The sequence below is a fragment of the Alligator mississippiensis genome, chromosome 9, assembly GCF_030867095.1.
Source record: "Alligator mississippiensis isolate rAllMis1 chromosome 9, rAllMis1, whole genome shotgun sequence".
Lineage (NCBI taxonomy): Eukaryota > Metazoa > Chordata > Crocodylia > Alligatoridae > Alligator > Alligator mississippiensis.
This window is the reverse complement of record NC_081832.1, coordinates 60,262,711-60,286,056: the sequence shown is the minus strand read 5'-3', so window position 1 is coordinate 60,286,056 and position 23,346 is coordinate 60,262,711. Positions and strand designations below refer to the sequence as shown.

Genomic DNA, 23,346 nt, shown 5'->3' with positions numbered 1-23,346 from the left:
GTCACACAATGCATAACTCACATCACTTGCCTCCATATCTTGGCTTCCCCATTTGTAAGATATATCTAAGCTGTTGGTGCATCAGCACAGCCTAGTGGGGCGGTTGGTATGCCAAGACCACTCCTGGTCATGCCAACCAGTGTTGCATCACTGTGTCCTTGTGCACCGCCGTCTGCCTGTCATTTCTTTTTTTAAGCTACAAACACCTGGGGGCACGGAGTGATATTCTGCGTTGTTTGTGCTGTGCCTAGACCACTGAGGTCTTGCTCCATGACTGGAGTCTAAGGTGCTACAGCAATAAAAACTATTGGAAAGTTTCATATTACTACTAGTGCTGTTGCTGCTGCTGCTGCTGCTACTACTACTACTAATATTTGAGATCCTCAAAAGGCAAGTGCTGAGAAGGGTAGCACATTATTATTTATTCTGTGCAGGCCCTCCTCGATGGTGCTGGCATTTTCCTGCTACTGGTACTGAGGATTTAAAAACAGTTAAATCATGGAATAGGAAAAAAGGGCTAGATGGACCTGAGGAGGCCATCTGGTCCAGCCTGATGCTGAGGACAGGATCATCCCTGACTCTACCGTTCCAAATGAGGCTTTGTCAGAACTGCTCCTGAAAGCATCAAGGGTGGAGATTCCTCAGCCTTTCTCAGCTATCTGTTTCAATGCTTAACTGGAGTCATAGTTAGAAAGTTCCTCCTAATATCCAACCTAAGTTATCCTTTGTAGCAATTTAAGATTGTTATACTCCTTGTCCTGTCCTTTGTAGTAACAGTGAATAGTCAATCACCATCCACCCTTCACATATTTGAAGTCTCTTATCAAATCCCCCCACTCTGTCTTCTCCTTTTCTAAATAATCCTAATTTTTCCAACCTTTTCTCATAAGTCATATTTCCCAGACCTCTAATCATTTTTGTTGTTCTTCACTGGACTCTTTCCAATTTGTTCTTACTTTTCTTAACATGATATGGTACAAACTGGGCACAGTATTCCAGCTGAGGCCTCGCCAGTGCTGAACAGAGCAGAAGAATCATGTCCCTTGACTTGCATGTGATGCTCCTGTGAAGGCAGCCTAGTATGTTGTTGGTTTCTAGGGAGGTTTTTTTGTAACAAGAATACTCTGTTGACTCATATTCAGCTTACAGCCCACCATAACACCCAAATCCTCTTCGGCAATATTGCTTGCAGCCTAGTCCTTTATTCCCCGTTGGTATTTGTGCATGTTCCATCCAAAGTGTAGGACATCAAACTTGTTGAATTTCATTCAGTTAATTTTGGACTGTTCTTCAGTTTATCAAGGTCACAGTGAATCCTGATTCGATCCCCCAAAGTGTCTATCACTCCATGCAGCTTGGTGTCATCTGCAGATTCCCACTGCACAGATACCAAGCTGGTGTCACCATCCAGCAGTTAAAACCAAAATGAAAGACTCAAGGCCCAAACTGCCAGACTGTCAGGGAGTTCAGATATCACACTAACTGTGTGTGCAAAACCAGGAAGCTGGGAATTCTCCCTGCTCCTTCCCCCTCACCCTGAGGACAGGGAGATCCCGCAGGGGAGACAATCTTCTTTCCCCTCCGACTTTATTTCCTGCACCACCAGTTGGGTTGTTTTTAACTTCTCGCTTTACGCCCCAGTGTGGAGAGTGGGAGCTCAGTGCAGTCCCTAATGAGAGAGCTCCCTCTCACATTTACAGATCAAAACACCACCCGGGCTCTTCTTGCAGGCTCCACTTGGGATGTCTGTATTGTGTAAGGATAAGAACGTGGCGGGGAGCCCTCAGCAGGGGGCTCACACAGCACCAAGGGAACCTGTGCCTCCTTTCCGGAGCCCAGTAAGGTAGGAACGCTGTCGCCTCCTTCCACCATGTCAAATATTTATGTTTGCAGGCAGGGCCTCCTCTCCCATTGCAGCCACCTGAGGAGGAGCGCCAGCCTTCTGCCTTTGAGACTCCAGCTATAAATATCGTGTCGTCAAGAGGGGCAGCCTGACAAAAGACATCATCCGACACCGCATCTCCCCATTCAGAGTGACATTTTGTCAAATGCCATTGTGGGGGGTTTGCTTATCTGCTGGCACACGCACGGTGACCTTCACAGTGCTGGTCAGGTGCCTTCTATCTGTATTTACTTTTATTTATAACTTTCTCCTCCATCAGCCCGTGCTGCCCTGTGCCAGTTGCTCCCCTTTGGTTCCAGAACAAAACTGCCCTCCCCTAGCCCTTGCTGTAGTTTATTTGGGAGGAAGGGTACAGGAGGAGCCAGCCATGTCCTTGGAGGATGGTGGCCCAGCAATGCCTGGAGCTCTAGATGCCTGGAACTGAGCACCACACTGGGAGGGTGATGACGGGCCCGCGAGCACGCACCGGCCAGATATCCAGCAGGTTCCAGCAGTGTTCGGGTGCCCAGAATTATTCTGGTGAAAGCAGCTTTTCCCTGCACCGAGTGATGGTGACACTGCAACACTGGGTGCTGGCAAGCGTATTACTGTGGTCACTTGCAAGGAGCTGGCCTAGATGATCCTGAGGTCCACAGTTCTGAAAAGTGAGGGAGGAATGAAGTCACTTTTTTCCAGAGGGCTTGCCTGGTTTAGGAAGGGCTTGGAGCCCTCCTTTGATGTAGGTCTTGCCTCATTCTCTGCTTGGCTGTTTGTCCTCAGGGTGGAAAATCTTGAGTGTGAGCTCATATTAGCACTGCTAGTCTGCCCTAGGCCACAGCCAGCACTTTCTGTGCAAGCCCCTCTCTTCAGGGGCTTATATTGCAGCAGGAAACATTGACTCAGGGCTGTTCGATTCTCAGCATGGTGTAAAGTATTCTAGGTGTGCCAAAGCCACAGATGCTTCCAGCACCTTGTGGATCTGCTATTCCATAGCTTGGCTCTTCCCTTTAGGGTGCCCTCTTCCCTCCAGTGGGCCCTGTACTGTAGTGGGTGAGATGGTGTGGAGTGGGGGTCTGCAGTGTTTTTGGGCAGAGTGCCAAAGACACCCACAATTCAACTTGTAAGATGATAGCAGGAGAGCCATGAAGGGCCTGATCCTTGTTGTGGCCATGTAGCCCTGGCCCCTTCCCCGCCATCCAACCAGAGGCACAGGGGCCGAGCAAAAGTCTTTGAGTGCCACACTCTGGCACCCATGCGGGGGGTTGCCTACCCCTGGAGCCAGCTTGGCCTTAAGTTGTGAGGTCTGCTGTCAGACATGACATAGGATGTGCCCATCTGCCCGGGCCATGTGCTGGCCAGCCTTCTGGGGCTCTAAGCACTGGCTGATCCAAGAAGCTGGGTTGTCAAGGCACAACCAAACATGAGACCTACACTATCAAGCTGAGCCCTGGTATGAATGCGTGAGAGTAAGGCTCATTCACCCCCAGGCTAAGAAGGGCCCTGTTTTTAGGCTTATGCATGAGCTGCCACAGCTGCACATGCAAGTCAGGCTCTGGCATGCTCAGGCAGGCAGTAGCCATGCGCTTACTCCACTCATATCTGTGGGCTGCACCAAAAGCCTGGTTGTAGAAAGCAAGGCCGGTTGGGACAGCAGCCTCTGTGCCGCACATCATTCAGGAAGATGCCAGCGTTCAGCATTTTGCCAGAGTCAGGAATGCAGGCCGGAGACATTGTGGAAGGACCCCGGACACGCATCCTGTGCCACTGAAGAGCCCTGTGCTGGCTGGCGGGTCAAGAGTTCATCCAAGCGAAGCAGGCTCTCTGAATGTCCATAATCCACATTTCAAACAGTCTGTAATTACGGATTTCCCTTATCAGCCCAGACAGCTCTTGCCAACCCCCACACCAAGGATTTTCTTTCCCCTGTGCCCTTGTGAGGCAGGGGACAACTCACCTACATTTAAAACTCATGCATTTACACTGAGCCCTTGGGCTGAGGGCTGCTGTCACACCTGTTGTTCTGAGCGTGTGTTACCAAGGGAAGCCAATCTTGGCCGGTCTCTGGATTTTCTCACTTTAAGGTTGGTTTGTGACCCAGCCTAAATATTACTGGCTAATTTGAGGCGCTCTCCTGTGAGTGTGTGTGAGCAAGAGAGAATGTATATTTATCTCTTAATAGTTTGAGTAGGCACTTAGTCATGAGGGGGAGGATAGGAACGGAGGCAGATGAGTCACCCACCTCTGTGGCTTCTTTGTGAGTAGAGAGGCTGCCTGTTTCTGGCTGGGGTTATTAGTGCCCTCAGCCTCTCCCTTTCCATCCTTTTCCTTGATGAGTGAAGAGAGCAGCAAAGCAGCATTTGAGTGACAAGCCCATTGCAAAGCAGCCCGGGGACATTTATGCAAATGATGATGTAAATCTGGCCTTGGAGGCTTAAACGGGATTAAGTTATTGAGAAGCTGCTGCAGTCAGTCCAGCAGCGTTTTAGCATCAGCAGACTTCAGAAGCTTAAACTTTTGCAGCTTCGCTAACCCTGGACACAATTTGCATGAGATTACCTAGTGTGTGTTGAGCTGCAGTACACAGTGCTGGAAGGTGCTGGAAGTTGGCATTTCCTAGGTTAGAAAAATCTGCACCCGTGCAAGTGTAACAGCACCAGAATTAGTGTCAGCACTCCTGGCTGGCATGCAGTGGGACATGAGCAGCGTGTGCAGCCGGTTGGGGAAGGGTGGGGGGGTGGTACAGAAAGGTAGCTCCTTTGGAGCAGAAAAGCCCAGAATTGTGCGTTTGTCCTTCTTTGGGAGCCTTCCATGCAGCATTGGTTATAGATCCCCATCCTCCCGATATCATCCTCCCGATACGTGCCCTTCCTCCCTCAGGCGACGTGGGAAGGTTTTTGTTTTCCTGGTAGTAAGCATTTTAAGAGGCTAAAAGCTCAGGTAAGCATTAATGCTGGGAGAAACAGAGCACTGACTGTCCAGTGGGTCCCAGCACCAAACACTGCAGCTGGCTTGCTACTGCAGAAATGCTGGCCTGTGCTAATTTGATTGCTTACATGGTAGCAGTTACAATTCTTCGGAGACCACATAGCTCTAGGAGGGTTATTTCTTTCCAAGGCAGTACACAAGCTGTTTCAGAGAGGCACAGGGTTAAAACTTGGCATCTGGAACCTGTATTAGGTTAAGGAGAAAAAAAAAAAGAGCCCCAGTGCTTGCCTGGAAGATAGCAGAATTGCTCTGGGCTGGCAGAAGTCCCCTGCTTTCTCCACCACAGTCAAGGAGACAACAGACACGCCAGTTCTGTGTCCTCCGTTCAGGCAGCATCAGGTGTTTGCTGGAACAGGCTGACGGGATCAGCTCCTGCATCTTACTGAGGATGCTTCTGGCATTCCTAAGCGGCAGAGCTGTCCTTGCTGAACATGGCCTGGCGTGAAGGATCCAGCATGTAGAAAGCCCTGGATGCAGGCCCAAAGCTGGGTGCACTCTGAATAAGAATGAGGCCTTTGTGGAACCTTTTAACTGGCAGAGCCCAAGTTCACATTGAGTTTTGAAAAAAGTCAAAACACTTCCTGCCTTGTTACTCCAGTCTTTGAATTACTCTGGTCTTGGGGAAGACCTTCATTTATCTCTGGAGAGAAGGTTGCCCACGTGCCTGCTCTGCTTTCCAGCTAAACAGATCCAGAAGGGCAATGTTCAGAGAAATCAGCTTTTTTGGCCCAAGACTGGTTTGCTGCTCAAGACTGGTTTTCAAGGTTGGGGCAACGGGAAGTAAGGTCTACTCTTCCCATGGTATGTAGGCAGAGGATGGGTCAAATGGACTTCCTGAGGCATTGCTGCGATCAGGCTCTCCAGTGCAGCTCACCCGGTCCAGCCCGTCAAACAAATCCATGTGTTAGAGCCACCAGGGATGCATTACCCAAGTTGGCTCTTTCCATTGGACCCTCCAAGATCAGTTATACCAAGGACTGGTTTTCTCTTTAGGAACATGCAGACTGGCAGGTGAATGCTCTCAGGCAGGAAACAAGCTTTGTAGTTGGTTTCTCTTACTTAACTGCACCTAGTAGATTGAAAGGACAGTTGGCATTAGCAGGGGTTTTTTTAGTCAGCTTAGCACCTGCCTCTACCCCAGTATGTGGGGTGTGGGAAAAATGACCTGCTAGAAAGAGATCCTATCAAAATAATTAAAAGTGTGAGGGCCAGATTTGCTGAGGGCCATTGCTGGAGCCCCTCTGAAATCAGTGGAGCTGTGTCAGCTTAGGGCAGTTAGGGACTATACGTTTTAAACAACAATCTCAAAAGAGGTGGGGGAGGAATCCTTCCCCTGAGAAGCCACTAAAACTCTCCCTCTGGCTTTAGTACTGGCTGTTATGTGGCAAGACTAGACTAACCTGTGAGCCTTGTCCTGTTTCTATTGTGAAGTTGTATACTCTGGATCCCCTGCAGGGACAGATCCTGCACTCCATGCCACGTGCATAAGGGATACATCAAAGAAGAGCTTAGATTTTCAAGTCTTTCCCCATAACATGCAGCATTAATCTGTTAAAATGCTGTCACCCCCTTCTTAGACCTGGAAGAGCAATCCCAGAGCTCTGAGAGCGAGTTTCTCTGAGTCTGCCACTGTGTTCTGTGTTGTCCCCTGTTTAAGTTGAAGCTCCTCACAGCAGGGAAGTACTGTCAGTGTTTAACAGTAAGTTAATAACAATTTCAGTGTTGCAATGGTCCCAGTAGCTGATGTCTCTATTGAAGAGAAGCACTTTGCAACAAGTGTGCACCTCAGCATTTTCTTCACCCTCTTTAACTGTGATGTTTCTTTTCCCAGGATGGAGGATGCAGGACGATTCATGAGTTAAAGAAAGCCATGGATCCCATCTTAGACTTAGTGGCGTATGATCCACTGAAATTACAGATCTGATCTTTTTGGCAGGCTCTTTGTGGTCCCTTGTTTGCTGTCCCTATAACTGCCTGGTGGACATCCCCACACACCAGCCAGTGTCTCTACAAAGGGGTGGGAGCATCTGGGTTTCCTCTGCATGTCTGAAAAAGGAAATGGCCCAGTCTCAAAGCTCCTGGCAAGTTCTTGAGGTTCTGGTACACGTGACCCAGAATCTGCAGGTGCCTCTGGGGGCATTTGTTGGTCTCACACCCAGAAGCTGCGGGCAGAAAACCATACAAACTCCCAAGTAAAATTAGAACAAAGTTCATGCCTGCCCTAAGTCAGGGAAATGAACAGTTTGGGAATGGGAAGGCTAGACCAGCCAAGAACTGGGCATCTGGCCAGTGTCCTGCTTTTATCAGACTCTTGCCCATGACAGGGACAAAGGGAAGAACTGGAAATCCCATCACCTGTCCTCCTGCAAATATCTTGGTTCCCAAACTCTATGGAAAGCTGTTAAGATGTTATCCTTCTCTTATTGCTCAAGTGCCCTGCGTGCTAGACAAAAAGACTAGACTCGATATATCCCCTGGAGATTGAAGTTTTCCACTAGTAGAGCTGGTCCTACTTGCAATACTAGCTTCTCTTCAGCCCCCTTTATGCTACCATGCATGCTCAACCCTGCTATAGAGAGGAAAGCTCCCTGACAGTGAGACTGATCCCCTGGCTTCTTTGTTAAGATCACCAGCCACAGTGCTAGCCACAGTGGTTGCTTGAGTCTCATATTCCCTGGCAACTGAACTAAGGCTCTCCAGTCGAGTCCTTTGGCATAGTTTTCAGATAGCCTGGCCATGGCAGGTCACTGACCACATTCCCTCTTTCTTGAGTACCAGGTGGACAGCTTAGCAGCCCAAGGAGGCATTAGATAGCAGGAGTTTATTTTTATACAGCTCTGCTGGCAAGGGGGAGATGTCATGTCTGTAGGAAAGATCAAAAGACGTCCCAAGTCTGGTGTCAGCTGCTGCTTGTGATCTTAGCACCAAGATCTTTTCCCTTGTGGCATATCAAAGACAGCAGGAGAATTTGACTGTTTTGCTTTTTTTTTTTTTAATTGTGTGATATATATATATATCATGTGTGTGTATACGTGTGTGTGTGTGTGTAAAGCGTTTCTAAAAATAAAGTTCTTTGCTTCTGTTCCCATGGGAAGATTTGAGGGTCTGGGGCAGTGAAAGCAATTGCTAGACATTTCTAAGGTAGGCACAAGGGTTGTTGAAGGAAAATGAAGATCATGCTGCAACAGGTGATGGAAGAATGCAAAGTCTGAAAGGGCAACACAACCCCAGAGCTAAGCAGTATCCATCCCAAAGTGGAAAGTGCAGAAAGGGATAGGGGGAGGGAAAACTAGGGTAAACATAGGACATCGTATCCATGGAAGTACAGGAGTGCAGAGAACTAAATCCTGTTGGCAGCAAAGTGGTGCTCCGAAGCGGGCTGTTCTGCTCCTCAGGGTCTGCCTCCTAAACTGAAAGCTGCAAGGCACAGATAATTTGCCATGGGGCTTTGAGTCAGTAACCTCCAGATTCTGTGTACGTGTTGTTCCAGATCCTAGCAGGTTTGCCTCAGCCCTTAGAGCAGCAGTTCCCAACCTTTTCAGACTCAAGGCACCTCTCATTAGATCCAAGGCCCTCCTCAGAAAATGACAGCTTTTACTCTTACTTTCATAGATTCATAGATGCTAGAGTCGGAAGGGACCTCAATAGATCATCAAGTCCGACCCCCTGCATAGGCAGGAAAGAGTGCTGGGTCTAGATGACCCCAGCTAGATGCCTATCTAACCTCCTCTTGAAGACCCCCAGGGTAGGGGAGAGCACCACCTCCCTTGGGAGCCTGTTCCAGACCTTGGCCACTCGAACTGTGAAGAAGTTCTTCCTAATGTCCAGTCTAAATCTGCTCTCTGCTAGCTTGTGGCCATTATTTCTTGTAACCCCCAGGGGCGCCTTGGTGAATAAAACCTCACCCATTCCCTTCTGTGCCCCCGTGATGAACTTATAGGCAGCCACAAGGTCGCCTCTCAACCTTCTCTTGCGGAGGCTGAAGAGGTCCAGGTGCCCTAGTCTCTCCTCATAGGGCTTGGCCTGCAAGCCCTTAACCATACGAGTGGCCCTTCTCTGGACCCTCTCCAGGTTATCCATATTTCTCTTGAAGTGCGGCACCCAAAATTGCACGCAGTATTCCAACTGTGGTCTGACCAGTGCCCGATAGAGGGGAAGTATCACCTCCTTGGATCTGTTCGTCATGCATCTGCTGATGCACAATAAAGTGCCAGTAGCTTTTCTGATGGCTTCGTCACACTGCCGACTCATGTTCATCTTGGAATCCACTAGGACTCCAAGATCCCTTTCCGCTTCCGTGCCACCAAGCAGGTCATTTCCTAGGCAGTAGGTATGCTGGACATTTTTCCTCCCTAGGTGCAGCACTTTGCATTTCACCTTGTTGAATTGCATTCTGTTGTTTTCTGCCCATTTGTCCAACCTTATTTTTTGACTACAGAAAAATAACAGAGCAATTCCCCTGTTGCCAAGAACTCAGCCCATAATGGGGTAGAATGGTTTTAAATCCTCTGGGTTTATATTGTGAATCATGTTTGTACACCTAACAGTGCTAACATTGGGTGGCATGCCACATCACCCTTGAAAGGATCTCACATCATCCTGGTTGAGTATCACTGCCTTAGAGCCTTGTAAATAAATGTGGGGCTGCTTGCTGCGCACAAGGTCTTCCAGGCAAAGATTTAAAAGCCAAGGCCCTTCAGGCCTGCATGAACATTAAAGATTCAGTAGCCCTTCCTAAGTTTGCCCTGGTGTCCTTGTTGAGCATCTCTGATGCAGTGTTCTGTGTGCGCTGGCTGTTCCTACCAAGTCTGGAAGAGAACATCAGAGGTGTTGCAAGAGGCCCAGACCTGTTTTCTTTACTACTTGAGTGAGACTTACTGGCTCCATTAGGGTAATAAGGTTTTAACCTGAGACTTGTAAAGAACTACCGTACTGAAACACCCATTATTAGCTTCACCAGGCAAGACATGCAGCAGGAAAGACAGCAGAGAGAATGCATTCAGGGCCTGGGAATCAGCCCTTTTCTCTGTTGCTTATTGGTATTTTGCTCTGCATTGAGCAAAAGGAGAGCAACTGCCTGAAGCTCAGTTTATGAAGATCCATTGAGCCTGGTTAAGCCAGGGTCTGTCCATGCTGTAAGGCACCCATGCCCCAGGTCCTGGCTCTGAGGAACCACTCAGAATGGTCCTTCAGTGCCACCCAGACCACTTGCCCTTTTCTTGCCCTTCTTCTGAGGGGAATAATGTGGGTTTTAATGTAGTTTGGGAACACTGGGCGCATCTACAGGAAACCCTGACTGCGCAGTAGCCCGATACTACTGTGCAGTAGCGCCAGGTGGCAAAAACCATGACGCGATGCTACTGCGCAGTAGTATTAGGCTATTGTGCAGTAACAGCACAAAAAGGCATTTGCCGGTGCTACTGCACATTAACTCAGGTTACTGCGCATTTATTTAGTACTCGTTTATAACGCCTGTGCAGTAGTGTCTCGTGTAGACATGGCTGCAGTGTCCTAAACCAGACTGGGAAGCACAGAGAGCACAGGCAGTCTTGTTTCCCCAGCCTCAGGAGATGCAACCAATAATCCCAGATTATCTCAATTAAAAGAGAGGAAGAGGGAGAGGTTCTCTCATAACGATCACAGGCAGCACCCAGGATGTTTTTCAGCACAGAAAGAGCTGCATCACGCCTTTCACCTCTGAATTTGAATCCCAGACCTGGTAATTGGGAGAGACAGAAGCAATTACCAACTAAAGCCTCTGTAGTGACTGGCATGAAACGAATGGGTGGCCTCTCCTCAAAAGGACAGAATTGAGGCCCTGATTACCTGAAGTCAGTGGAAGTTGTGCCACTGAGTTCGGCGGAGTCAGAGCAAGAGTGTAAGCACACCGCATGGAGATAGATGGGTGCAGCCTCCCCCAGTTCAGAGGCAGGCCTGTTTGCAGGGGGTAGAGCGGGTGGGATGTCAGCTTTGGTGCAGTGCCTAGTCAGAGGCCAGCGGGGCTGTTGAAGAAGACAGCCATGAGGTGCGCTAAATTCACACCGTTCTGCTTCACCCCCTGGCCAAATTCCCATTTAACTTAGTGTGAACAAGACCATCCCTGCAGGCTGTGGAGTATTGAGGATAGCACGGCCTGAGTGGAAGTGTTGTTAATGAAGAGATGCCTCTCTACGTACCCTTCCTGAGTACATCCACTGAGGCACGCAAACTAGATGACGGGGTTTCAAATTAATGCTCGCTTGAGGCCACTTTTCATACAGAGTGATTCCCTCCTTCCCCTTGCTGCGGTCATTCCTGGCCCTCACTGTCAGCACCTGGCGCACACCCACAGTCTCCAGCTAGTAGGGCAACAGTGCAGGGTCAATGGGGGCCAGGCCCTGAGTCACTTGAGCTTCCTCTTGTGCCAGCGTTCAATGCAATCGTTTATTCTGTCTCTTGGAGGGCCACGCAACCTAATGCGAGACAGCCATCAGGAAGGAGGCAGAAACGGGGCAGGTCTCAGCTGCTTTTCGTGATTAAATGGATATTTTTAGCTCCGTTCCCAGAGCTGAGATTGCCCTGTGTGCTCCAGACATTGATTCCTTTCTCCACTATTATTTTTCGTTTGAGTGTGTGTGGGGGGGAGGGTAGACATGATAGAAAGAGATGAGGAACTGGATTATTTTTATTGCCTTCTCAGTGACTTGGTTTCAGAGGAACTTGGGCTCGAGTTTCTACACAAAGATTGTCACTGCGTGTTGGGTAATTTTTGGGAGTGGGTCGTTTGGCTTTGCAGCAATTGAGGGGTGATGGAGTTCAAGCTGGAAGACATGGAAGGGCAGAGGCAGGCAGTAGGTGTTTGGGGAAATGAAAAAGCCAGCCTGTCTAGCTCTAATGCTGTCCATACAAAAGTCTTGGCCAGTGCGTCGTTACTTTGTGCACTTTCAAAGTCTCTTGACTGCCTCCCTAGCTGCTGACTTTCAGAGCCATAGGATAAGCCTTGAATGTCTGCATTCTGCACTGGAGGTTAAAGTAGCTTAAATTTCCCCTAAGAGCACAGCCAGCTGCTATGTCGGTGTCTGGACTGCAGTGCTTTGAGCTTGCTTGTGCTCATGAAGCAGGAGGAGGATTTCCTTCCTCATTGCCAGGCTGGCACACCTGCAGTGGAGCTTCCAGCAGAGGAGCGCTGCAGGAGGCAGTGGTTGAGTTGCTGGGTAACTTGCTGAAGTTTTTGAGGTGAATTTCAAATGGTGCAGGTGCAGCTGCAGCCACTTGATTTGTAAAGTGCAAAATGAAGAGGACCCTCAGTACTGCCTTACCGCTATGCCAAAGGCTGTGCACCATTGCCAAAGGCTATGCCAAAGGCCGCGCACCATTGTTCCACACTGACCTACACACTACTGGGTGCTAACAAGCTGTGCTGGGGGAAATCCGACTCATAAGATGCCTAGATGCCTTCCACTGTTGCTCTCAGTTTTCAAATAGAGCTCAGTGCCTCAAGAGCCACTTGGTTTAGGATGGAGCACTGAAGGTTGGAGCTTGTCTGAGGCTGCATCCCCATATTAAAGTAAAAGCCTGTAGAAATCTTCCTCTTAGATGAAGTGTTGTCTTTGGGCTCTGGGAAGGTTGCCAAGGCAGTCCTTGGTTGGACAAAGGTCGGGCCCTGAGTTGGACATGACCTGACTAGCGTGTAACAGATGGGCCTTTTGTGAGTCATGTTCTTTGGTCTTTCCTTGGGGCAGCAGGCAGAGAAGACAGCTGGGCTCACCCCCTCTCTTCTCTCCACAGTATGAAGTGTCTGGCGAGGAGCACCTCTACTCCGATTTCCCTGAGATTGATTTGTCCCAGTTGGACGCTGGTGATTTTGACTCTGCCAGCTGCTTCAGCGAGCTGCAATGGTGCGCCGAGCACTCCGAGACCGAGTCCAGCCAGTACAGCACAGATGACTCTGAGCTCTTACAGGTACTGTAAGCTGCCAAGCTCCTTGCCCCAAGAGAGAAGCCATAAAGAGGCACTGCTGCTCTAGGGCACATCTTTCCTTCTGAGTCTCCCTCCTCCCCACCCACAAAACCTGCTGGGAGCTCACTGATGGCCACTCAAAGGGAACACATCTCTGCAGGGTGGGCATGTGGGCCCCTAGTCTAGCCAAAGGTGGCCATAAGGACTGCAAAGCAATGTGGGGCTAATCTGCGCCCTGGCCCTTATCTCTGAATCAGCTGAAGCCAAAGGAAAAGCCTCCTGTTTATTTTAGGGAGCTTTGGATCAGGTGCTAGTTCAGGACCAGACTCCGAGAGGCCCTGTCTTCTCTTCAAACTGTTCAGATGGGCCCTGCCAGGCAGACCAGGAGGTGTTGAAGTCCCATTTGCTTTCACATGGATGGGTGCAGCAAATTCCTTAAGACCTGCAGCCTGGAGTGAGCACAGGCAGCACAAGGCCGTCTGCAGCTATGTACTTAGAATTGCTGCATGCATGGCCCATTGGGGCCAGGACAGCCCTGCAATGCAGGCCACAATTGGGTCTTCTGCTGCCTAGCACCACTAGCCCTGAAATTCCTCATCAGGTGGCAGTGACTTTTTCCCCTTCCTTCTCCTGGCTTAGTGTGGGGAAGTAGAGAAGAGGTGGTGGCGTGGGGAGGGGGTTCAGGCTATTAATATCTCTTCCCCAGCTGATTAACACTCCATTAATTTGCACTCCATTTCTAAATGGAGCAAGCGGAGTAAGGCTAATGAGGAGGTGGAAGAATAGAAGAAGGCTGCTGAGCCAATCCTCCTGTGATGTATTATTAAAAGGAAATTACAGGATAGTGCCTCGCGCATCCTGTTTGATTCGGAATCTGACAGCTTGTGCTGGGGCGGCGGCGGCAGTTTCTGAGAGGCTCAGCCGCGCCGGCACGGAGTGGCATGGCACAGGAATGTTAATTGCCAGCACGCACAAAGCACCTTCCCTTTTATCAGCCTCTCCAGCTTCAGCATCACCTCTGCATCTCTGCGCACACGTTTATTTATAGCGGAGGCTCCCTCTCAATGAGCCGCTCTCAAAATAGCCCTGCCTGCAGCCCACCAATAGCCCAATCTGTGCTCAGCCAAGCGCTGGCAAGGTGGACAGTGAAAGCCTGCCTACTACCTCAGACAGCCCTGCAAGCAGACTCCATGATGGGGCATGGAGAGCCAGCTTGGTCTCAGGGGTTGGACACAGGCCTGAGTGACAGACCTGGTGGTTTGCCCAGCCCTGCCATTGGCTTCTTATGTGACCTTAGCAGGCAGCTTTGCCTGGCTTCAGTCTCCCTCACAGATAGAGGTTGCTCCCCCCAGTGAAGGGCTCTGAGGTCTATGATTGAGGAGAGTGGCTTTCACACTCATCTTTATCCTCATATTGTGTATATCTCTGCCAGTGCATGGAAAAGATCCTGGTGATCAACGTGCACACTGACAGGCACATGTGCCCACATCAGTGGTCGTGAATAAACACAGTGCTTACAGAACAGAGCTGGATTCAAGTCACAATGTTTGGATCCAGTTGTAAATCCAGATCCCCACTTCATCAACCTTTTGGGGAGTCTCTGGATTTGGGGTCCCAACTCAGATTCTTCTCAATATCTGACATCGCAGCCCAGCGGGGTTTGGCAGTACGCAAGCTCAGCGGTCTGCTCCAGGCCCCTCAGGCAGAAACACTGGCTGGTAGCATTAGAGGGAATAACCAGCATGAGTGCTCGTCAAACCCCAACTCTGGTGGCCCTTTAAAGTGGTTGGCACGTGCAATCCAGGGAAAGCCACAGTGTCAAGTGCTGGCTTTTTTAAAGAAAAGAAAATGAAAGATGAATTATTCTTATCCCCAGTGCTGACATTTTCAGTTAGGAGGCAAACGGACCTTGTTCTTGTATTGCCACATGGAACAGGAAGGAAGTGAGGAGGGAGGAGCTGTATTGAGTGAAGAGGGAAGGGCAAGGACAGGCTAAGACATAGAGTGGCACCAGAGACTAGAACTGCTGTTGCAGCTGCAGGTGATGAGGAAGGCATTATGATCTCTCTGGAACAGGAGCTGTGACTTCTCTGGCAGCACCTGTCACACTGTGGGCACTGCTACCACTGGCATTTCGCAGCAAAGGTTGGGATCATGGCAGTAGGTTACTAGTGCCAACTCCAGATGTGGGTGAGGGCGGGTGCAACAATGGGCACCCCGTCCCTTTCCCTCCTGTCAGTACCTGTTGGTCAGTCTACGATGCTTGTCTGGCCCCACCACTGAGTGTTGGAGCACCTTACAACACCCCCTGAGATCAGGAAGTGCAGTCGTCATTCTTTCACAGCTGGGAAGCTGAGATACAGCTTAGACAAGTGGCTTGGCAGAGGTCACACAGGGTTTCTACAGTAGAGCAAGGAACTGAATCTGGATCTTCCACCTCCCAGGCTGGCATCTAACCTCTGCAATACCCTCTCTTGTGTGTGTGACCTCAACATGCCACATCCCATTCCTTTAGCTGATGGCTGTGCCTGGGAAATGACTCTCAACTGCTCTCATCACCCTTTAGCAAAGGGAGCCCAGCTCACTGATGCCCACTAGCAGCTAGTGGTCTACCTTTGCATGGTTAAATTTGTTGCAGATTTTAATAAAAATAAGAAAATGGAAAAAGCCCCAGTATTTTCCACAGTTCCCATTGCACTTTGATAATGTGCTGGTGGTGTGCTTGAAAAGGGTTCAGAAGAGCTGATGACCCCTCATCACGAGATGCATATTTTCTCTTGAGCTTCCTGGGGTAAAGATAAACAGAAGAGAGAGGCGAAAGATGGGCCTGCAAGGAGTGAGCAGGACATGAAATGTATCCTGCTGAACTTGCACGCACACTAAGCTCAGGCCAGTCACAGGCAGAAAATAGAGAGGGCCAACAGTGGACCACCCTGATGCCTTGTCTCTTGCTGTCATAACTGCAAGCAGGGTTGAAGGTCTGAAGTAAAAAGGTTCTTGCATAGATCAGTGTTAGCAGGTGCCTAGCCCATATTCCTCTCGGTTGGTCCTCCTTGTAGACCCCATTTCATCCCTGTCCCTAAAGCTTATCTGCTATTATCCTTTTACTGTGATAAATTATTCATAATTGGGAATGTTCCATGAAATAAGCAAAGAGAAATGCATCTTCCATCACATTTTTCTTCTGTCTTGTGTTTCTGCTGTGTATTTGGTCTTCAGTTTGAACAGTTGGTTACAACAGGCTGAGGAATTGTTGGTGACCTCAGGACTGTGGGTGGAACAGTGAGAAACATGGGACTGTAGACAGAAAGTGAAGTGCAACAGCAGGGCTGCGTGTGGGAGCCCAGCACTGGCATAAACAGAGGAGAGGAGAAGTTCACTATCAGAGCTGTGGTGGAAAAGGTTGTAGCCCTAATGAGGTCTTCTCTGTGAAGAAGCCACACTCAAAAACTAATAGGTTCATGAACATGGTTTTACTAAAGCCAGTGGTCATGGACACCTCTCCACACAGCAGCATTGCATCGTGGCATTGTGTTGTATATTGCAGAACAACAATATAACCTTAACCCCAGACATTCAGAACTCATGGGTACATCCAGACAAGTGCAGACATTTGGTTCCCTGGGGACAAGTAGCAGCGTACGTTGCACCACAACTACTTGTTCCTGGGGTATGTCCGTGCCACATGCGCTTTGGCATGCTGCAAGTTACCCCGGGGGCAGTAGGGGAGGCTAGGCAGCACTGTGCTGGCCCCAACAGCCTTACCTGGGGTCCTGAGAGTCTCTCAGGTCTGCACTTGTGGCGATCCTGTTGGGCAGAGCCTGGCCAGCAGCTGCAGTGTGGCTCTGGGCGGCCCAGCTCTGCTTTTCAGCAGCACGCACTTGCCGAGTGCGTGCTGCTCCATTTTTTTTTCCACGTTTTTTTTTGACCCCTGGGTATCCAGGGGTCAAAAAACCCCATGGAAAATAAACTGGAGCAGCGCATGGTTGAGTAGCGCACCTTTACAGCGTGGAGACCAACAGACTGTGCAGTATGTGGCACTGCAGACATGTTTGTGGTGCCATTTACTGCACGGCTGGGCTCATCTGGATACTCCCCATGAGTCCTGGCCCCCAGAGTCATGTAAACCATCCAGGGATCCTTTTTGTGATATGAAATGTGAGGTTCCTTTTCTTTTCAACCATCACAATTCATTTGTTCACTCATTTTCAAGTTTCTCTCTGAAGCCACAAGAGCTGGAAATGTCTTATATTTCAAAATGAAAAAGCTGAGATTTTTCTGTAGGATTATGATTTCAGCCAAGTCATGAGACTTGTAGTACAATTGCCAGGAAAGACAACAGGGATTCACCCTGAAGGCCTGGCTCTAGTCCCTCCTATTTCCTTCCTTCTGTTGCCTAAGCATGAACATTGCTCTTCCTCCAAGACCCACTCCAGGTCCCAGGGTTCCTGGGAGCCTTAGGACTGGCTGCTCTGGAGAAATGAGAGTGAGTCCAGTGGAAGTGGTAGCAGGTTCATGGTACCAGACCATACATTGGGGAAGAACACATATCTCTGCATGCCCTTGCCTATTTTCAGTTAGGTCTGAAGCAGGCCCCAAAACAAGGGCTAGAGATGGATGGAGGGGAAGTTGCTGTTTGGAAATCACTTCAACATCTGCTAATTTAAAGCATGAATTGAGCTGGGCTTTTTCCAGAGGCATCATTGTACATCAAGCCAAAATATGGATGTGCCCTTTGAGGCACACAGGAGAATCCTTGTAACAAAAGCTTGCCCCCTGTGAGAGAAATAGGGCTATGCCTCCTCCAGGGAATCCAGAAAGCACCAATCAACTTGTCTAAGGAAGATTTATATGCACCAACTTCAGGTATATTCATGAGACAGCAGAGCCTCTGGAAGGAAACATTCATTGATGATTGAATTGGCTATGCTAGAGGCACCTAATTTAGCCCCACTGAGACCAGTCTTGGCATGTTGCTGGGTGCCCAAAGGTCATAATAAATGTGAATAACCCGGATCTGATTGAAGCAGCTTTTGACCCTGATTCTCCCATTTAACTGGTATAAACCAGGAACAGTACTACTGAAGTCGGTGAACAGGTGTAAAACTGGTGAAAGGGGTAGAAGAACCAGGCCTCTTTCATAAATATGGAGGGGGCACCTCTGTGATGCAGGAGAGCTGGTATGAAGGCGGGCTGGTCCTTTCATTGGAAGGGGGAGCATCGCAGGCTGTGACCTGCAGTCTCCATAGACCAGGCATGCCCTCCACCATGCTGTGGTTTGGCAACCCCCAGAGAAACCAATCTCCCAACAGGGAGCAAAAAGAGCCCTGTGCCTTACTCCTGTAATTGTCCTTGGCTAATGATTCTGTCCCAAGTAGCTGGCTCCATGCATACTCTCTCTGCCTGTCTTTTCTAGATAAAGGAGTTTCCTGACATGCAGGCCACCTTTTGCCATTTCAGTCTTGGGTCCTTTTCTCTTTGCCCTGCCTCCAGGTCTTCCTTGTCCTCATTTAGCCTGTCATGTTTCCCTCCTTTGGGCATTAGACCCTGACCACTATGAGATCCTTTTCTCCTAGCCAGGGAGGGGGAGTTCTAGGAGGATCCAATCTCTATTGAAGGCAGAGAGAACTTCTCCTGGGACATCCAGTGGGAGTCTTCTCTGGGTTCCTGCTGTTCCAAGCCTACAGTTCGATGGAGAAAGCAACCAGCGATCTGACTGCTGTTTTTGCTTTAAGTAGGGGCTAGAATACTTCTGCTGTAGGAGCTAAGCACAGGAGGACTAGGGACCAGGCATATCCTCCTTCTGATCCCTGCTGCTGACTTTCTCTGTAGCCTTGGACAGGTTATCCTTTGCTGTGGCTTTTCTTTATAAAGAAGCCCATGCCCCTTACCTGCCTCCTAGGGGGAGCTGCAAGTCCTCTCACCAGCCATGGAGAGTGCCATTATCACTATACACATCCAGAGGAACCCTGCTCAGCCACGCTCTCCCTTTCTTAACATGATCCAGGCCTAAGTAAGAATTAAAGACCTTGAACATCTGTAATTACCAAGAGACATCTTGGTGTCCTGATCACCTCCACCTCTACCTAAAGTTACCAATTGCTTTGTTTGGGGAAGGGATTCTTGGCTCTCCATCAAGACTTGTTATTACTGGCGCTTGTATTGCCGTAGTACCTCAGAGCTCTCCCTGCTAGTCATGAACCAGGACCCCACCGTGTAGAAAGACAAAACAGGGTGGGATCCCAGCCCCAAAGAGCTTACGGTCTAACCCTGCAGCACACCACAGCTGTCCCTTCAAAGCAGCGCCTGCTCACTCCCACACCTCTGTCTAACTTGCACTCTCTATTTTCTGTCTGCTCCTTTCAGATAATAGACAGCGAGAATGAAGCGCTGCTGGCAGCTCTCACCGAGACACTGGATGATATACAGGAAGATGACATAGGCCTGGCTGCCTTCCGAACTATGGAAGAGGGGGATGCGCCCACCCACACCTCCACCTCGCCCACCCCTTCCCCCAAACCCACCGCCCTGGTCGTGGGGGGGCCGCCTCCGGCCCCAGAGGTTGATGAGCTGTCTCTAGTAAGAACCCACTTCCTACTGTTTAAGGTGGATTTGGATGAGCCTCTGATAAGCCGGCTGCATGGGTATGATAGGAAGCAAAGGTCTGAATTTTTTCATTATAGGCTTAAAACTCTTAACCGTCAATACAAAGCATATATACCTGTATTGTATACGTATACATATGCCGCACCATTGCTGTCACCTTCATCGCCATTCTCATTGAAACAAGCTGATTTCTGCTGTGTGTAAACAGGGGGGCAGGTAAGGGGTCATCAGGGGCGGAATAAAATGAGGGTGATCCCAGAAGTCCCACCTCAAGAGGCCCCGTTTTAGCTAAACTCCTCTCTATTTGGGGTAACGGTTCTCATTTTGGCCCCGTGCTGCCCATCCAAGGGCTTCCTGGCATTCCAGCCGGTCCCCTATAGTGACTGGAGGCAGGACACAGCCAAATCTGTCCCCCCAGAGTCATTGCCAGGTTGGTGCCACTCAGTTTCTCTCAAAACATGTGCTGAGGGGCCAGCCAATGCTCCTCTGCTTTGGGAGGTCCTCTGCTGGAAAGTCAGGCCCTGACCTGACTGTAATCCCAGCCTGTGCCTCTTATCTGGGGCCTCAGTTCCACAACCTTTCTTTAAGATTTTCCACCCTCCATGGGGCAGGGGAAGGAAGGATGCAGATGATCTCATCTGCTTGCCCTTCTGTTCTTCCCAGGGTCTGTTTTCCCTCAGCCAGGGCTGTGCCATTTCCCATGCACCACTGTCCAGGCTCCAGCTTTTACAAGCCTGCCCTGCCTCTCATTTGGTCCATGAACTGCCTGTTCCAATCCCACCTCTGAATCCTTCCCAGAAATCCTGAGTTGATACTTCCACTTCTTGGACCCAAGCTGCTCTGGAGCTATTAACAGCAGGGTATGGGCTTTCCTCCCAGGTTTTCTGGTGGTTGTGGCTGGTCTGATATAGAGAGCCAAGCTGCTCCTGGAGCAGATTCACCAGCTGGAACACTTGTCTGATGGGGACACCCCATCTCTCTGCTGTACATTAAGGAATGGCACCTTTATTAAAGTGCATAGCGCCATCTAGTGATGAAAGTGTGCATTGCTGCTTCACGCCAAAATGCGCTTGTCGGGGAGTGTATATATCACACACAATATGTATGTGTATATATAGGATGTATACGTTGCAGGGGGAAAGTACTGAACATTTGCAGCTAAAGGGGAGATGCATGCTGAAGCTATGGGGCACCTCTACTGAAATTTCACTGCAGAACCCAACAAAGAACAGGAGCCTTGATGCAACAGCCTTCTAATTCAATAGCACAGTCCTGATTTTTAAAAGGGTCTTCAACTTTGGAAGCCAGCTTTGAAGACCAAGCCCCAGATATGTCATTCCTGTACATTTCTGCAGAGCCTACGCAGTCATCTTGTTATTGATCTGTTGTTGCCTTCAGTGCTAGCACGATGCGTGTGGAATATGAAATGTTTACCAAAAAAAAAAAGGTTTTGAAAAGAAAAGGTATTCTGACCCTGTGATCTGCAGTAACTGTGCCCTATCTGAGCTCAGGAAATTCCAGTTTGATGGGATTATGGTGAATTCTGAGCAGGACTGTCTTGGGTGAGATCCCCAGTGAACACTTGGCATTTACACAGAGCTTTACTTCTTCAAAACACTTTGTGAGCTAATTAATTAATCCAAGCCCCTTTCAGATGATTACAGCTGAATGATTCTTGCAGGGAGATCCATGCAGGCGTCCCAACTTGCATGCATGCATATAACCAAAATCTCTGTCTCCTAAGGACAGTGTTGGTTTGCCATATTATTTTAAAGTCAAAGCAGTGACAGTGGCTCTGAGAGGAGCTGCTGAGATATCGAATACAGTGGGGGCTTGGCCAAGTAAATTCTTCCGTCTGTGTCTCCTTATTCCCACTTTAGGTGACAGTGCCACAAAAAAGGGAGTTTGCTCATCAAGTGCTTTGAACATTTAAAGCAATGAAAGTGCTCAGTACTGCGGTTGTAACTCCCCCCTCACCCCCAGCTACAATGTTCTTTATCTGCAGCCAAATAGCACTTAAAAGGTGTGAAATTCTTCCGCACTTTTTAATCTGATCCTTACAGCTGACAGCTCCAGGATCAGTAAGAGCCAAGGACAGACATGGAAACACTAACAGCATGTCTTGTGGTTTTAGTGACCTCTACTCACTAGCAGAGATCACTGAACCCCACTCACATGCTTGCTGTAGAGCAGGGGCAGGCAATTATTTTGGGCAGAGGGCTGCTTACTGAGTTTTGGCAAGCCATCGAGGGTTGCATGACAGGCAGCCCAGGGCAGATAAATATTAATTTTCTAAATTTTTAGGGGCTCCACAGGCCGGATAGAATGACCTGACGGGCCACATCCGGCCTTTGGACTGCATTTTGCCCACCCCTGCTGTAGAGTTTAGCTTGTGATCCCTGCTCACACTGGAATGCCGATTCTTTGTCTCACTGTTTCTCTTTGCAGCTGAAGAAATTACTTCTTTCTCCATCCCACGTGCCTCCAAGCTGTGAGGCTCAGAGAGATGGGAGTGCACGACGCCATGGGACCCCCAAATCAAGACCTCAGCGACCATGCACTAAGGTATTTTCTGTCTTAGCCACCCCATTCCTGCAGGAAAAAACTATAAATAACTTTTCCTCTCCCCTCCCAACCAAGTCCTCTGCTCCCTGATGATTTCTAGAAAACATGTCACTCCAATGGTAGCTTCAAGGAGGGATCAAGTAGTTGCAGGGTGGAATGTCCTTGGGTGAAATATGGGGCATGGGGGTGAAGCAGGTGGGGAAACAGACCTGAGCAGCAGCACCACAATCTTAAGGGGAAGGGAGAGGGCTGGGTACAAGGGGAACAGTGTCTGTCACAGTGGAAATTGTTGAACACAATTAGGATTGAGGACAGATCCCAGCTACCCTGGTGTCCTTGCAGCAGGGCTGAGGGCATAAGACTTTTCCGTTTCACTGGAGTTCTGTTTTATTAAAATTTCTTACATCTCCCCTTGCACCCAACAAATTATAGTAGAATGTGCTATTGATTGAATTGACTTAGCCTGGGGACAGCGGCATGCAAAACTGCAGACCAAACCAATGATTTCAGTTAATCCCCTGAAATCCAACAGAAGTTGCTGTCAAAGATTTTCTCCTTGGATAATGAAAATTGCACAGTGTATTGCGCCTGTGGATTTAGATTGCCTAGGAAAGGTAGAAAATTCCTGCCGGTGCTTGGGGTCATCATTCTGCTATGAGAGAAGGACTCAGGTTTGAACAAAAAGCTTGTCAGAGATACCAGCTAGAGAGAGATCTGGCGTGTCTGATGGAAACCATTTGACTGTGCCTCTGTATAACCTCCTTATGTAGTTGGTCTAATAGTTTCCACCATAGATGACTCGTAAGGGGGGGCATGTGTCCCCCTTGAGATTGACTGCCACCACTGGCTTCTGCAGGTGGTCGCTGCTCGCCACCCTCCCCCGCCCCCGCTGCCATCACCACAGGTGTCTGTAGGCGGTCCCCACCCCCCGTCCCCCACTGCCGACGTCTGCAGGCAGTCCCCGCTTGCCGCCAGTACTGCCACTTACAAATGGTGCCCCTCCAGTCTTGGGAGGCACCAGTTGTTTATGGCTTCCACTAGTGCTTCTCACCATTTTCATAAATATAATGGATTGAAGAGAAGTCACTTGTCCACCCATAAGCTCGAACAGAGTCACCAGCATGTGAGATCGGCATCTAGGCTGTTACTGCCTTTCTGCGGACCCATCAGAGTCAGCTGGGCAGTGCAGCAAGGTCAGCTGTCATCTTAGTCCTGCTGCAGGGCAAAGGAGAGGTGGAGACAACAGATGAACAGACGAGTCAACACCTGACCCCAGTTGTCTTTCTTGCTTGGTGCAGGGGGCTGGACCCAATGATCTTCCAAGGTCCCTTCCAGCCTTACCATCTCTGAATCTATGAATACTGGGGATA

At 49.3% G+C, this 23,346-nt stretch overlaps 1 protein-coding gene across 2 annotated transcripts in view; it reads left to right on the top strand.

The window, feature by feature from the left end:
• Window positions 1-23,346, top strand: part of PPARGC1B (PPARG coactivator 1 beta) — an 87,483-nt gene that overhangs the window by 47,027 nt on the left and 17,110 nt on the right. For both annotated transcript variants that reach the window (XM_059733501.1, XM_014597509.3), the window contains exons 2-4: window positions 12,635-12,808; window positions 19,172-19,384; window positions 21,860-21,976. In XM_059733501.1, the coding sequence (XP_059589484.1) occupies window positions 12,635-12,808; window positions 19,172-19,384; window positions 21,860-21,976 (504 nt within the window). The remainder of the gene's footprint in view (window positions 1-12,634; window positions 12,809-19,171; window positions 19,385-21,859; window positions 21,977-23,346) is intronic.